The following is a 17,045-nucleotide window of genomic DNA, read 5'->3' on the forward strand; positions in this document are numbered from 1 at the left end:
AGCACTCCGAGGGACGCCTGGTCGGATGTCCAAAGTGATTATCCGTTGGATTTTAAAGCTGATATTATTATCGGTATTGATCCTATTTCATAAATAAACGAAATATCTTACAACTGCAAAATTATAATTGTCAACAGTGAAGTGAATGCCGATACGCGAGAGCGCCGACTGCTTGTTTGAAGCCAGGAGGTACTTCGTTTTGTTCTCATTCAGCATCAAGACCTATTCGCTTCGTTTTTGTATCCAATTTGGAAAAGACAGAACTAGCAGCGCGGTTTTTAAGACCGAAGGGTGTCAATATCATCAGCATATGGTAGGAATTGTAAGATTTTAAAATAAATGGTGTCTGAGCAATTAAGTTTTGCGGCTCACACGATCTTTTCCAACAACAGGTTAAAGAAAACACGGTCACCCTGACTGAAGCCTCGTTTAGTACCAATATCTATTGTGGATTTTTCAGAACTAATTTAGTCCTGATTACACGACTATCGATAGGACCGATATTGAGAAGCTTCGCCCAGCAGTAATCGATACGAACGGCAGAACTCATTCCGCACTTAGATTTTACTCTAACGGAGTTTTCAATAGGCACATACAGTTTTTTTATGATCTGAAAAGTCAAAACGTTATTTCTATCATGTGGAAGTTCTCAAACTAGCAACGTTTAATAATTACTGAAAGTTAAGAACTTAAAGCCTTTATTTAAAAAAAAATCTAACTTTTTACAAACCACCAGTGCATATTTTGCTGTGCATAATTTAAACATCGTCGTACAAGCCTTGAAGACGGTGCACGTCAAGAACGTCTAAAAACTGCAAGAACACCAGAAATCTTAGAAAAATTACGGGATATCGCGTTGGAAAATCGTCGAGTGACTGCAAGAGATTTAGTAGAAGAACTAGGTATCTCATTAGGCAGCATAAGCTATATTTTGACTAAAGTATGGGATTTCAGAAAACTGTGTGCACAATAGGTGCCGAAAATGAATAACAATGGGACAAGAACACATTCGATTCCGACTTTTCAGCATTTTTCAATGAATAAATTTGATTTTGTACACGAATTTAGACTTGGGTCTATCACCATGATCCTAAATCAAAACATGAGGTTAAAAAGTGGGGTGAACCTGGTTTTTCGTATTCCAAACGAGTGTTCAAAAATCGGCCGAGAAGCTATTAGCATCAGTTTTTTGTAATATGAAAGGAATTTCGTTTATGGAAAGGGGTGAAACAATAAATTCGTAATATTATTATAAACTTTTAGACTAGATGCCGGCAAAAATGTGTGGCAAAAGACCCAGTTTACAAAAGAAATTGTTTTTTACATCTAGACAATGCCACAGAGCATTTTGACAATGGCTAAAATCCATGAATTAAAGTTCGAAATATTGGATCATCCACCGCATTCAACAGATTTGGCTCAAAGCGATTTCTATCTGTTTCCAGCTCTAAAAAATTCATGCGTGGAAAAGTGTTTTTGACTCATCTAATGATGAGGTCATAACAGCTGTAGAAGCATATTTTGTAGCCCTTCCAAATTCTCACTTTTCAGGGATGGAATTCATAAATTGGAATCTCGTCGGAATAAGTGTATTGATGTTCAGGGAGACTTTGCTGAACAATAAAGTGTATTTCACATCATACAATTGTGTTTTTCTTGTCGAACCGCAAAACTTATTGAACAACCTAGTATTGATCTCGATTCTTTCATCCTGCTACGTACAATCTTTTCGTGAACAAAATTATAATACCTTTTGTATGTATTGTTGTATTTTTGTATTGCATACATATATGTAGATACGTATGTATGTATTATGTATGTGTGTTTAAGTAAAGCACAATAGCAGTGTGTGACGCTTTTCATTTTCTATGCAAAATTGTCACGTTTCTTTGCAAAAGTTTGGATTACAATTAGATTTTTCGTTTTTTTGTTGTTTCATTGGAATTTGGCAACAACAGAAGTGGGACTTAAATTGTGCTCTACTTTCGGGAATATTTCCAGTAAACAACTCACGGAATGCATTAAAAAAAATGTCTTATATCTTTGTAAGCATATAAGTATGTATGCAGTACATATGTGCTGAAACTCCTGCACAATCACCGGATTTGAACCTCATCGAGAGCCAAATATAAGAAAATATGACATGCATAACAAATCTGATCTTAAAAAAGCGACACTTGGCGGAGTGAAACTATTTACATTAGTCCAGAATACACGAAAAATTGATTGACTCCATGACGCGTAGACTTCAAGCAGTAATTGTTAATAAAGGATACCCATCAAAGTACTAAATACCTTAAAATTTAAAAATTAGAAATACATAGTTGCTCTTTTTTAACTATATCAATTAAGCTGCGACGTGAATTCTCTGTATGTTTTTGTTTTTTTTATTTTTGCATTACATTGAAGTGAGTGGACATGTTTTTGTATTCTATGTGACACTTTACAAAAAATTCGAAATAAGCTGTGAGGGAATGTACATAAATATATGTATTTCCCTAGAAGGACATTTATATTTTTAGCACAGTAAAGACATTCTTCGCGGAAAGGACGACACCAGCTTTTAAACTTATCGCAGTTTGCAGCTATCTTTTGGAATATCTTTTTAATAATTTGAATGTGTCTTAATTTATTCTAATGTACTATTAAACTTAAAAATTTAATTATTTATGTTAAATTTTTTTATTTAATTTTTGGTTCAAAGCCTCTGCCAAAATTATATGAAAAAGTAACATTAATCAAATTAAATTTCACAAATTAGTTCGAGGGTGCATCTTATGCTTAAGACTAAAATAAAAGCTCTGTTTTATGAATTTTAAACTTTATTTTGCACATGAAACACAGATATCAGTTTTATGCTCACCACACAAGCCTTTTTGATATTTGGCACAAGAAGATTTAGTTATTCGCCATTTGGATGCTGGATCATCTTCTTCAGCTATTGCCATTTGTAGGTAGATATATTTTGTGGAGCCGGTTTTTTATATTTACTACATTAAGTTTTTTATTCAACTGCTTTTGAATGGGTGTAGAGTGGAAATATTTCATAAATTTTAAGAGGCTAAGTGGTTTCTATCCTAATTGTAACATAAGTGTTATGGGAGTATGAGGCCCTTTGTTCTACCTAGGAACTATGCTATGGGAATATATAACACAAATATTTAAAAAATCTATATGACCCAACTTTTAGTGGGTCCAAAATATTTTCGAACAAGCGAGTAGAGCCATGCACTTGATGCATAATATTTTGTCCGTATCTAAAGGGTTTTCCAATAACAGGTGTTAGGTGTTAAACAGGATAGATCGTAAACGATTTTTTATGGCCGGAAATGGATGGTATTGATCTGGACATCGTTCATTTTCAACAAGACGGCGCTACGTGCCACACAAGCACCGACACCACTGATCTTTTAAGGGAAAAGGGAAGGTCTACGCCGACAGCCAAGGGTCGATTCAAGACCTCATAGATGGGATTCGTGAGGCTATCGGGGGCATAGGGCAGCCACTTTGCAATTCGGTTATGGAAAATTTCATGAAATGGATATTGTCCTGTAAGCGTGGTCGTAGGGATCATTTGCCTGATTTTATTTTCCACTATTAACGGCATACCTTTCTCTTTATAATGAAATAAACATCCGATCAATTATATTAAGAAATAGCACTTTTGTTTGAATATCAAAATAACACCTCTTAAAAAAAACCTCCCTTTACGAGACTTAGTTTTTTGCGTAGACTACTTATTACGAGGTTTTACACGTTTTCAAAAATGTGAATATATTAGGCTTTTCACACAAAGTTTCCAACGGGATATCATATCTTCGTCTGAAGAAAAGTCTTCAGAAGAATTTTCATCTTCACTTAGCTCTCAGAAGCCAAACTAAAGTTCGTCTATCGCTCCATCATCCTTATCCGGTACAATAATGTTATAATGCCTGTCATCAGCCAGAAATTTTTCAATTTTCTCGTTATTTAATGAATAATGTTTTGTCGTAAAATAACTCCTAAAAAAGTATTGCTTTATTTGCAAAAGTCACGCAAAAGACATTGTTCGTCGTTCCGACGACGCAAGCTTTTTAAAACGATGCTTACAATGAACTGGCGCAGCTTAACGTGCGCACACAACTTAAGCTCACCAACTACTAAAGCGGCGAGAAATTAAATAAAACAAGGAGGGGAAACAATAATAAAATGTAAACTGTAATAAAATGTAGAGCGTCGTCGAAACGACGAACAATGTATGCCTAGAGAATGTACATATGTATGTCTGTATGCCACCTCCACTCTCCTATGTGAAATACTTACATACCGATGAGTTTTTTTAACAAGCATTTGCTGCTTGTTATAGTTTATTTAATGACATAAATTTAATAAATCAGAGTTTAAAGCTTTGAACAAAAATTTAAAAATATTGAACAAATTAATAATTTGATTACGAGTTTTGTACCAAAATATTTAGAAAAATTTCCAGTATGCAGATTTATAGCTAACCGTATTTAAGTGCAATAAAGGCAAGCATGAAATAACTAAAAATTTAATTAACTTTAGTTTTTGGTAATTTTTTCCGCTACAAAATATTTCACGCATCAGTGTTCGTCGTTAGTAGGTTTTTCTTTCAAATTCACTTCCGAGCCCAAAATGCCATCGCTTGGCAGGAGTTATTCTTGACTTGCTCTCAAGGATGCTACATTGTTTTTTTTTTTTTTTGATAAGCGAGGTCTCTTTGTATTTTGCTAGAACGTGCTTTGATTTGTTCCATTCACAACGAACCTCTCCGGCCTCTTTCTTTTACTTGGAGAAAGTTACGCTAACGGCCCTCATGGTGAGGCTAATGAGGCCAATGAGTTTGCAGCATTGAATTTTTTTTTGTGTGTGTTTTTCCAGTATTCAACTGACAAGGTCGTACGAAAGTGAGCTGCCTAGTCTAACAGTGCAATGATACTTACTTCGTACACGCAGCTTCAAAGTCAACAAATGAGGAAAAATAAAAGTTTAAAATGTGATTAAGAGTTTTGCAAGAATAAATAGTTTTGATTTCGAAAATTATCTTCACTCCAATTTATAACGTTTTTCGCATATTTCCTTGACCTTGAGTTGAGAGCATTTACAACAAAGAAAAGCTCATTAGTATTACTTAAGTTATAGCGTACATTTTTATACCCGAGCGCACTTGTACACAAGGGTATTATAATTTTGATGTATGATTTAGGGTAAGTGTAAAATGTCTCCAAAATCGCGTTGAATTTTCAATTTTTTTTTGCTGGCGGTCTTGTTCATTTTCTCCATATAATGAGTGTTCGATATTTTTTTATATTTTAAATAGAAGAAAAATTTAATACAAATAATGAAATAAGCGGTGTCAATCGCGATTTTTGGTGTGAATTTTGACAACGAATTAATAAAACTCCGATAAACGTGCACCCCACCTCTTTTAGATCAATCATAAATATTGTACTTGAATTATTGATATCAGATAGAAGTCACGCTCACTATTTTATTTGTACTAAATATCCGTCTGATGTTGCAAGCCATGCTGAAATCCACATTTTTACCCACATTTATGATTAGGAGAATAAAAATTCACTAAGGTGCCAGTAGAAATGTGGCCGAAAGTATTTTTAATTAAATTATTGTTAATTGATTTTGCGGGAAAAATTTAATTAACCAAGTTTTGAGATAAAATATCGTTCGGTTTACTGCAATAGGTGTAAAGACTTAAAAAAACCGTAGTTGCCGTTGCGCGCTTGGCCGCACCTCTCCGCAGCCAGGTATAAACAGGTATGATTTCGATATATTTAAACATCCATAACGTATATTGATCTGTTATAGATCAAAATATAGCTAATTTTTTTATTTTATTTTCTTATTGTTTCGGAAATACATTGTAACGCTATACCATCTACTAATGCCGTAAATATTACATTTCTCGGACAGGTAGAATTTTTGAGGTACTTGGATCTTCTTGAATCTTTCTACAAGCCAACAATAGAATTATTCACCATTCTTATATGGAGAAATAAATACTATTACTTACTTTTACCTTCAAAAAAAAAAATATCAAACTGTCTATGTTTGAAAAATTAAAAAAAAATAAAGATTACACGCATTTATATTCTTTCTTAAAACATACATGGTTCTTGGGAGACTCAACTCCAACGCAAGTGGAGAGTGTGCTGTGTGATTCTGCAAACAAATCCTCCAATAATGACGGCAATTCTGATATTTGCAGCGATGAAAGTGATAGCAGCGATGATAGTATAAATGAAAGCTCCGATGATTCAGATTTTTAAAAATAAGTCACGGAATTACAAGATATATTTTTTTAATTTTCCATATACTAGAATGTTTAATCTATATGTACCAAATAATTGATTTCTTGAATAAAATCAAAAATTATTTCATACAGAACTTGCACAATAGAATTTTTAGCTTCCCGTTAAAAAAATTAAAAATGTGGATGTGTGTGTGGGTCAACCTCTTTTCTAATTTTTTTTTACATAGTAACCTTGGCTTTACTTTTGATCAATATTAATTTTTTGTTGTATTTATAAAATTTGTAGTTTTGAAAGAATGATTATTCTTTTGGAGTATTTATTTCTTTGGTCGATCTTGCTATTGTTTGAACTGGTGATTGAGAACACCAGTATCTGACGCATGCGCAATAGCCTTAAAATGTCGCTATCCTTGTTAGACTAGTGATGTTACGCGCTAGCTTCCTCTCACTCAACCTTCAATTTTTCCCATCTTTAACTGCTGGCAACCCTAACTTGCGGCCAGATTTAATTAGGTTGCCGTATATCATAATAATGAGAAAAAAATTAGCTATATTTTGATCTATAACAGATCAATATACGTTGTGGATGTATAAATATATCGAAATCATACCTGTTTATACCTGGCTGCGGAGAGGTGCGGCCAAGCGCGCAACGGCAACTACGGTTTTTTTAAGTCTTTACACCTATTGCAGTAAACCGAACGATATTTTATCTCAAAACTTGGTTAATTAAATTTTTCCCGCAAAATCAATTAACAATAATTTAATTAAAAATACTTTCGGCCACATTTCTACTGGCACCTTGGTGAATTTTTATTCTCCTAATCATAAATGTGTGTAAAAATGTGGATTTCAGCATGTACTCGATGACTACACCAAATCTGCAGCCGGATCCCGTACTATAACGACAATGAGTGTGTGAATACATACATGTGAAAGGATCATGCAGAGCCCGCCTGAATCTCCCAAGTGACCCGGCAGCCGAAGCTCCCCTCACAATTTTATTTTTCACTATAGTTGAAGAGCAAACTTGGTAAATCTATCATCTTTGGCTATTATTGAACGATAGGAATGCTGAAACTCTGCTTGAACTATGAGTATATCAATTTTTGGAGAATATGTATTTTTTTGTGCTTGCTGGGTATTTACTTCTATATTACAATCACCAACATTCCCATAAAAACACATACATATGTACATACTCATATGTATATGCATCTATGAAGTGGCTCTTACAATTGTTTGGTTCAAAAACCAGTTCATTGGGGAATGTCTTGGTCGTTTTTCCAATCATGTTCAAAAAAGCTGTGCTGTAATATTTTTAGATTATTTTCTTTGTTGCCACTTTTTGCACGTGCATCCCTTTTATTGATATATAAAAAGATACTCGTACATTTAAGTGTTCGTCAATAAACGCTTGGGAGATTAAGTTGATAAAAGAAAACTGGATGAAATATTTCTTGTCTCATTAGATTACAATTTGTGGACAAAAGTTTCCGGTGGTGGACAAAAGTTTCCGGCTGTGCATCATATAGTTATGTGTACCAATTATTTTAATATGTTTTTTAAGATCACAGAACCTATTTATTTTTTTTTTTTAATTTCAGAATCATAAAAACACTTCTTCCGGTTCTGCACACTTATTGGCGGACAAACACAGTGCATTGTGACGCGTAAATTGCTATACGTCAGTGCCGATCAAACACACAAGCTCACAAACGCAAGCAAGATTTTACTACAGAGTTCTTAAGTGAGAAACACGACTGAGTTGAAGGATATGTCAAGCAGACATTTTTGTAAATCAACCCGGTTTGAGAGCCGTTTCAAACTTCGTCTTTATTTTCCCAACATTCGATGAGCTATCAAACTGCCAAAAATTCTGATTAAAAAGTTGAAAATTCTAATGAGCATTTGTGAGGTCATGTTTCTTAATATTGCACAAAATTTGAAACTTTAAGTAATGTAGTTTTTGTTGTGGTATGTAGAAAATATATTTTTATGAAAATATATGTCGCGCTATGCGTGTGTTCATGAAAATATTTTCAAAATATCCATACAGTGAAAAGTTAATCAAAGTACTCAGCAGATATTCTAGTTGGTGGACAGGTATTTGATGTTAAAAGCCAAATTATAAGGTGGCACATAATTAATAATTTTTAGTAAATAAAAACAAAATTTATTGAGTGATGGAAATCTTTATTTTGATTTGTATATGCTTCATTGCTTTCCTGCTTGCATACTACTGCTTTTTGGTTCAAAAGTGTGAAAAATTATTGACTTACGACGGAAAATTGTAAATCTTCGCAAAGGGTGATTAATTTTGCGTCACCTTGTAGTTCGAGAGTGACCAGAATTGTATTACAATAGTTAGAAAATTACTAATTAGAGCTCTATTTAAAATAAATATTCTTCAATTATATTTTCAGTTTTTATTGTTTTTTTTGTTTTGTTTTTAAATAGCAATATTTAAAAATTTGTAGAGGAATATGAAGTTGATTTTATTTAATGTCAAAACAAATAAAAATTAGAAAAATATTATTTTAAAAAATTAAAATACTTTAAGTTAAATCAATTATCAATTTTTGTTTAATTTTCAACTCGCCCAAAACTGGTGAACTGTGTTGTTTATAATGATAATAGAAAGGCTGACTAGTTCATTAACTGGTATAACCAAATACAGGATATTTGGCATTGATATGGGAAGGGCATTGCCATGTTCAAAAAAATATAAAAGACGAATCACTTCAGATGCAAAGCAAAGTGATAAAAAAACAGAATAACATCGAAGTTTGACTGCCGGCTTATTTAGTATGACTGTGTTTACAAACCCGTTTTATGATCTATCATTTTTAATTATTTAAATTGAACAATTAAATCTTAAGTTTATAATTAGTCATAGTTTTCTTATCCATTAGAGATAAATACATTATCTCTCATACATCTACATACATACATACGAATACAAATTAAAATAAATTTTACTTTAAAAAACTAGATACTAAAAAATTTTGTTTCGAATTTCCTTGAACCTAAGCGATGAAATTTTTTCTATGCTTGTCGTCATTCAAATAATCAAAATAACTATGAAATATAACTATTTGTATGTATGTGTATATGTATGTACGTACATATATACCCGCATGAAATATATACCCGTATATTATACCATAGTTATAAGTTAAAGACAATATTTAATATGTAACCCTGACTGGGTTGAAGAGCCACTCACCTAGCAGGGAACCGCAAATATGGTTTTACATATGTATGTATATAACCATACATATTTGTAAATGTATGTAGGTATGTAAATGTTAAATTACCACATCAAATTTCATGAAAACTTTTATTGTAGAAATATTCTTATACATAGAATTCGTTGCATGGTTTCTCGTTGCTTAGTAAGTTTTTTTAACATTTTTTTTGTATAGACTTACTTAAAAATTAACACAAATTCTTAATGAAAAGCCTGACAAGTTTTATAAATTGTAAGCAGACTGAAGGAATCATAATTTAAATTTTTGATAAATTTTCTTTAAAAATAAAGCACGAAAGATTTAAAAACAAACAAAAAAGGGAAAAAGTATAAAAAGTAAAGCAATGGGTAAGAATGTCTTTAGTGCATTAATTGTTTTCCATCAAATAGTCTCAAATGTTACATAGACTGTTTCTTTTTATATTATAAAAAAAATAAGTAAATACTATATCTTGAAAATATGTATAACTGAAAAGAAATTAAAAATGCTTAGAAACGATTTGACCGGTTCGATTCTAGCAAACAGTTTTGTATGACCTTATAATATTTATTATATTAAATATATTCAATAAAGGGTATGGTCACCACCATTTGCTATAAAGGCTGCACATGCTCGCGTGCCATACTTTGTGTTAATTTCTGCGCATGTTGCAGTCGTAATCAGCTCCAAAACAGCCGAATTTGCCGTGACAACTATGTGATCGCCGATATTTGTTTTCTTTTGAGTTTTGGCTTAACTATTCCCCGAAAATTTTTAATATGGCCGGCATCCGGTGACTGTGAAGGCCAATCCAATATTTCGATCCCATTTTGCGGTTTCCACTCTACATACCTGCGGCTTCGAAGCTTAGGATCACTGCCTTATTATATAATACAAGTTTGACTAGTTCTTCTAAACATCTTCGCAGCTGACGGTAATAATGATTTTTTGATCCATTTTATTCATCAAAAATTGCATTTAAATTGGCGGTTAACTCAAATTAAAGTCAAGTGCTTTTTCTGAGAAGTAGCCCCAAACATGAACCTTAACGAGATATCTAACAGTTCGCTGAAGTTGTCAATTATCAGCAGTACACCAGGAAGGACCGACATATACAACTATTCACCCAAAAGGAAAATTGATCAGTGAATATTACGTTTGTCCAATTCCGCTCAGAATTTATGAAATTTCAATGTATGATAACATTTCAATATGCTCCGGAATTGGAGGGCTTCTGCACGTAAACATACTCGAATCGTGTCTTTGGATGCATTAACACAACTTTTACTTAAAACTGCTTCACGTTCACTATACGATAAGTTCGGTTTTGTCTCTTGCTCTTGAGAGGTACATTTTTTGGACGTCATCCAAGGAAGTCGTCAACGTTTTTATGTAATTTATTTATGAACGTCTTCGACTTCTTCAAATATTTTTCTGCAGATGCACGTGGTATTCTTGGACCTTTAGGGTAAGTACTTAGGAGCACTGCTTGAAATCGTTTTTCATACGTGGAACTCATTTTGTAAAAATCCGGTACGCTTTACAAATTTCAACACAAAACAAACAAATTGCAAAATGCGTATTCGGAAGAGGATATCCCTGCTTGGCAATATTTAAATGTCTCTATAACGGAACCTAGACAGGCCTTAGACAGACTGTATTAAACAATAATTTAGAGAAAAACACTATATTATTTGCGCTTTTAATTTAAAGACTTCACAGGGGTTTGAGAATCTGTGAATTTCATAACATGAATTAAGTACTGCGCGTGAAAATAATATAAAATCTCAACATTTTGACCAATTTTGGCTATTTTTCTCCTGTTTTAGTGTTAGTTCTGTTTTATGTAAAGCTCATTGTCTAAAGAAAAACTAAGTAAGTTGTAATTTTAAAATAATTTGAAATTTTAGAGAACTAAAAAAATTTGGCAGATTTTCATAAAAATTTCAAACTTTTTAATAAACTGCGCCAACGAAAAAACTATTAAAAATTATCATGCAATTTGAGTCAGTTCAAACTTGCTCATTGTTATTTAAAAATTTAATGGGCTAGACAACTGCATACCCAAATTGTTTTAAATTTCTGTTAAAACTTTTAAAATTTTAATGAAAATTTTTCGAATTTTTACACATATTGTACAAAGTTTGGAACTTGGATTAATATTTTATTTATTTGGTGAACTATATTTTTATAAAAAATAATTTAAATTGAAAGATAAATAAATAAATAGTCAAAACTTGTTAAAATATTGAGGTTTCATATTTTTTTTTCGTTGCCTGTATGTATCAAACTTTGTAAAATTTGTGTAGCTGGTGTATCTATTCCAATCCTAATAATCGTACATAAGTACATACATACATATTTCAAGATATTTCCATTAGTGTATAAATAAAAGTCAGTTACTCACCTTTATGTGCCGATCGATAAGCCAGTTTAATTCGATATCATCATCGTCCTCTCCGAAAGGATTTATTAACACCTCAGCAACTTTAAGCCAGCCAACATAAAATACAAACTGTAAAAAAAAAAATTAAAAGGTTGAAAAGAGCTTTAAAGTAATTTCTCAAGTGCATAAAGATATTTTGTGCGATAAGTTACCTAGTTTTCGAAGGTAATTTTTCTTTATCCTTACAAAACATAAGTGACTTGTTCTCCGTCACTTAAAACAGGTGGGCATTATAATAGAGCCAGAGATGAACCCATTTAAACGGGATTAAGCCAAGGTTAGCAGGGAGTGATTAACATATAAGAGCCATAATTAAACTAATAACAAACTTTGCTAGTACAGTGTGAACGATATGAAGTGTTACCTATTCAAACCACCATACATTTTTTCTGTGAAATTAGTTTTTATTGATTTCGACGACAAAATTGTTTAAAAATGATTACAATTCTAACATATATTCACTTTTGCTCGATATGACCACCTTTTGCCTTGACTATAGCCTTCAAACGATCAAAACATGAGTTGCATGCTGCACGAATGTGATCTTGAGGTATTTTGGCCCATTCTCGTATAATCGCTTTTTTCACCGCATCCATACTGGCATACTATATTTCTTAGTCCTCACCTTGCTCTCCAAAATGGACCAGATGGAATAATGCCTCGGATTTGTGTGGATTGTGTGGACGAAATGAATTGTGGAACATGATTTTTTAACCATTGGAACGTTGGAACGTTCATGGTCTGCGACCGAAATGTTCGTGTTTCCCCGGCTTTAAAGCAGTTTCTAAAACACTTTCCCGATAATAAATCGCATTCACTTTAACACCGGGCTCGATAAAAACGATTGGAGAGCGTCCATCAGCGCTCACTGCGGCCCAAACCAGTACATGCGATGGGAAATTGCTTCGAATGGCCATACGTAGGCTCAAATTCCCGTATGAGCGTTCAGTCAAGTAAACACGATCGTTTTGAGTGTTTATGAACTGCTCAATTGGGAAATTGTTTTCGTCAGAAAACACAATGTTAGGAAATTCACCAAGTTTGTGCAAGCGCAACAATTCCTTTGCTCTTTCGCACCGAACTTTTTTTTGCTGGGGTAAAAGATCGTGTGCTTTTTGGAACTTGTAAGCCTTGTCCTTGAGCTCATTTTTCAATATGCGTTGAATGCTGTCTTGCGATACTTTCAGTTCTTTGGCCATTTTTCTTCCATTTCTACGTGGATTTCGTTCAAGTCGAGCCTTCACTTTCCGAACCATTTCTGGCGTTGTTGCGGTTTTTTTGGTCCACCTCCATAGCGTTCTGCAATGCTACCAGTATCATTGTAACGTTTTATAGTGCGATACACAAACATTTTATTCACTATGAGATGACTGAGCTCACGAACAATGGCTGGTTGTGATTTTCCACTCAAATATAACGCAATTACGTTTGAATTCCATCACAGAAAAAAAAAAAATCAACAAAACTGAGACGCAAATGCTTTTGCTGGCTTACAAACTATATATTGAACTGTTATTAGAACAATTTTGACGTTGCTGTCATGAGCTGTTTTACAGATACAAGCAGTGTGAAGTTAGATGAGTCGCAGGTTGAAATTAGGTGAACTACTATTGGGACAATTTCTTTCATTAGGTTAATTTGCCTACTTGTTAAAGATGGCCACTTAATCCTTCGGTTATTTGGGTATAAGTTCGCATTTCACCTTATTGCACCAAACTGTAACACATCTTCGTTAAATCTCCCTCTATGAAAAGAGATCAAGTTTCATTCTGTGTTTATGGGTTTCAACAACCCAAACCGGAACAGAACTGAATGAACATAGTCCAGAGTATTTCAAAAATGCACTTAAATCTGTTTGTCGCCTATTATAATTTTACTATGTCTGCACTCGTGGAATCTATGACATCTGATGTCAATCAAATGCACATGCTTAGCCAACCTTAAATTAGAAATTCACTTTTATTTTATTTAAGTAACGCAAGCAAACAATTATGATCCACCTACACCCGCGAAATAATTATTTACTTGTTTGAAACTATGTATTGTATTTGAGTGTCAGTAAAACGACAAATATTTATTGAATTGTTGAATAGCGAAAACACGTGTCGCTGACTTGCCACTGTGCATACATATTTTCAAACTCTAAGCACATACCGACATTGATATCGATATATACATACATATGTACACTTATTTGCACATGTATCCGTGCGCCTTATAAGTCTTCAGTGGGCACTCATTGAAATGTATCAGTTTCTAACAAATAACGAATTGAAGATAATAAAATATACATACTATAAAAGGTCGTAATCACTGCAGTAAACCACCGAAAAGTCAATGCGCAGCACACTCATTTCGTCTCTTCTATAGAGAATTGCATACATTTTCTTTTACAAAATTCTTTAATTATTTCAGTTTCAATTTCACTTCATTTCATTATTTTAGTTTTGCTTAGTATTCAACCGAAAGAACTTTTGTTCATGCATGGTAAGTTGAAAATTTATAGAAAAGTGCACACAGCTGTACCCAAATTGGAGTAAAAGCGCGGCCAACCATCTACTTAGCAAAGCACGTTGATTTATGGGATTAGGGGTAGTCAGAGGCCGGAAAAAATGATGATTTTCAATGATTTTTTTGCTAGTCAGTTGCTTTTTTTTTTTTTTAAATAAAAACACAGCATTAATACATCATATTTTGACTTGACTTTAGCAAAATTTCAAACAAAAAAATTAATGATTGTAAAAGTTATCGCTGTATGTGTGGAGCGCGTTTGTCCAAAAGGACCTTGCGGTGATCATCACAAGTCCTTGGAGATTGATCTAACATCAATCGGACAAGAGAAATTATAAACTGATGAAATTAAAAAAAAAATCCTTCGATCAGGCATGAGTTTCTTAAGTTTTTCAAAAGCAGTATACATTTTATTGAAATCTACCAAGCGGTTTTTAAGTTGCAGTGATCGTCAGTTCAAAAAACATAGTTTTGAGAATAACGCTTTTAAAGAATTGCTATCGATTTATGTCGGTTGCTTGCAGCTGCTGCTTGCTCTAGCACACTCTGGAGCGCCCTTTGTTCATTGTCGAATAACTCAAAAAGTATTTATCGGATTCACTTCAAATTTTCACACAGTATTTTTAAGATATTAAACGTTAAGAAAATGCAGAAACAAATATCCAATTTTTAGAAAATTGTGACTACCCCTAACCCCTTATACTAAGAGAATGTTCGAACTCCGAAACGCACTATTGCTTATGAACAATTACCTCCCGAGTCCTCCTAAAGTAGACCAACAGCACTCTGCCACTTCGATAGACAATTTGTCTCAAAGAAGTATATCTACTCAGGCAAGAAATTGAGATTTGAACACAGGGCGTAAACGCGTATTTTAAGAGATCAATTGCCTCGAGGGCTAACAGCAATTCCTCTACATGAGCAACATAATCAGCACTTTTATTGTTGACAAAAAACTCACCCATTTACTTTGGAATACAAGTTAAGCTTTCGGAGAATTTATGGTTAGAGGTCCACGCAATCTTATTGCTTGATTTTGGCCTCAAGAAATTATATCTCCTGCGTTGCCTATTGCTTTCACTAACTATTTGATCAATTTGAGTAGAAAATGCGAAGGCCGCAAGTAAATATTATCCTTCGGGGAATAAAATTTTTTCGGACTCGACTGTCTTTTTCACGTAAGAAACAGCAATTTATATTGAGAGTCTTGACATTGTTTCACAGTAGGTTTTTTTTAAGTTGCTCCTAGGCAGAAATATATGGCGAAATAGTTCAATTACAACTGAGTAACAAGATGAGTTTGCTGACGCGCGGGTTCAATTGAATACTCTAAACCTGATTTCCAGATTTCTTTCTTTACATGCTTTCGAAATACTAAATAATTAACTCAAATTAAAAATAAGTAGACTCGAGATTCATTTTAGAACTTTGCTTCCACGGACTTTTTTGTTCAGAATTGACAGTAGAATACTTAAGTCACCGAAACAAAATAGTGAAAAAATTTTATCCGTCCTAATGTACATACAAATGTATGTGTCTAAGTATGTACATATGAGCTACTTTTATATGTATGTAATTTTTAAGCAAATGCATACGAATGTGACCAAAGTACATATATCTTTGAAAGTTTCAATTTCATTAACAACACAATTTAATAATAGTTGAATACTGAGCAGCAACAGGTAAGGAAGTACTAAATTCGGTCCGGACCGAACTTTACATACCCACGCATATTTTAGTAAAATTTCATTTTGAGAATCAAACAAACTTGCATAAAATAAGAGTTATAGCTAGTGGCATCAGATACACGGACGGAAATTTCGTCTTGTCATATTAAAACTGGGTGTGGTGTTAATCCGATTTCTATAATAGACGCCTTCGATACGCCACTTCTTTGCTTGTTATGTTTAAGTTCTGCTCGCTTGAAGAAAAATTTGTATGTGAAAGCAACAATAAAGTTACCGAACAAGATTAGCCGCTAGCGAGAATAACTTATAAAACTAGTATACCTATGTCACTATTTTAAATACTGCCAAATCTCGCTTCTGATATTAGATATGTTGCATTAGGCCGTGTTCATGCAGAGCAAATATTGTTACTTTGCCGAGTTCACTTTCGGTGTTGCCCGATGCTTGCGATTGTTCATTTTGTGGTCTACAGTAACCATCAACATTGAGAAGAGCGGGAGTTAAAACAACAATTTTTTACCTGTACCAAATCACTGCTACTTAGTAAAAGGTTCCAAGCAAATGTAATTTTAAGCGGCTATTTTCCAAATTTTTGGAGAGTTTTATGAAGACATTATCGATACACACCCATTTACCCAATAAAAACAAAAAAAAAAGTGAGCGTGGCCCCACCCATTTTTTTAAATTCCACTGGCAACATATTTATTTTTTCATTTGAAAAAACTACCAATTATAGTAATTTTGATTCATTTATAGGATAAATATTACGTTTTTTTTAATTTCCTTTATATAGCATCTTGAACACCAAAAGTCATGTGACATGTGTGCCAAATTTCACTGAAATATATTAAGTTTTGCTCGAGTTATCGTGCACACGGACGAGCGCACGGACATAC

At 33.3% G+C, this 17,045-nt stretch overlaps 1 protein-coding gene across 4 annotated transcripts in view; it reads right to left on the bottom strand.

Annotated features, from left to right (window-relative positions):
* Positions 1-17,045, bottom strand: part of LOC129240784 (bestrophin-2-like) — a 103,187-nt gene that overhangs the window by 11,290 nt on the left and 74,852 nt on the right. For all 4 annotated transcript variants that reach the window (XM_054876771.1, XM_054876768.1, XM_054876770.1 and 1 more), the window contains one exon: positions 11,912-12,019. In XM_054876771.1, the coding sequence (XP_054732746.1) occupies positions 11,912-12,019 (108 nt within the window). The remainder of the gene's footprint in view (positions 1-11,911; positions 12,020-17,045) is intronic.

This window comes from Anastrepha obliqua, chromosome 3 (genome assembly GCF_027943255.1).
Source record: "Anastrepha obliqua isolate idAnaObli1 chromosome 3, idAnaObli1_1.0, whole genome shotgun sequence".
Classification (NCBI taxonomy): Eukaryota; Metazoa; Arthropoda; class Insecta; order Diptera; family Tephritidae; genus Anastrepha; species Anastrepha obliqua.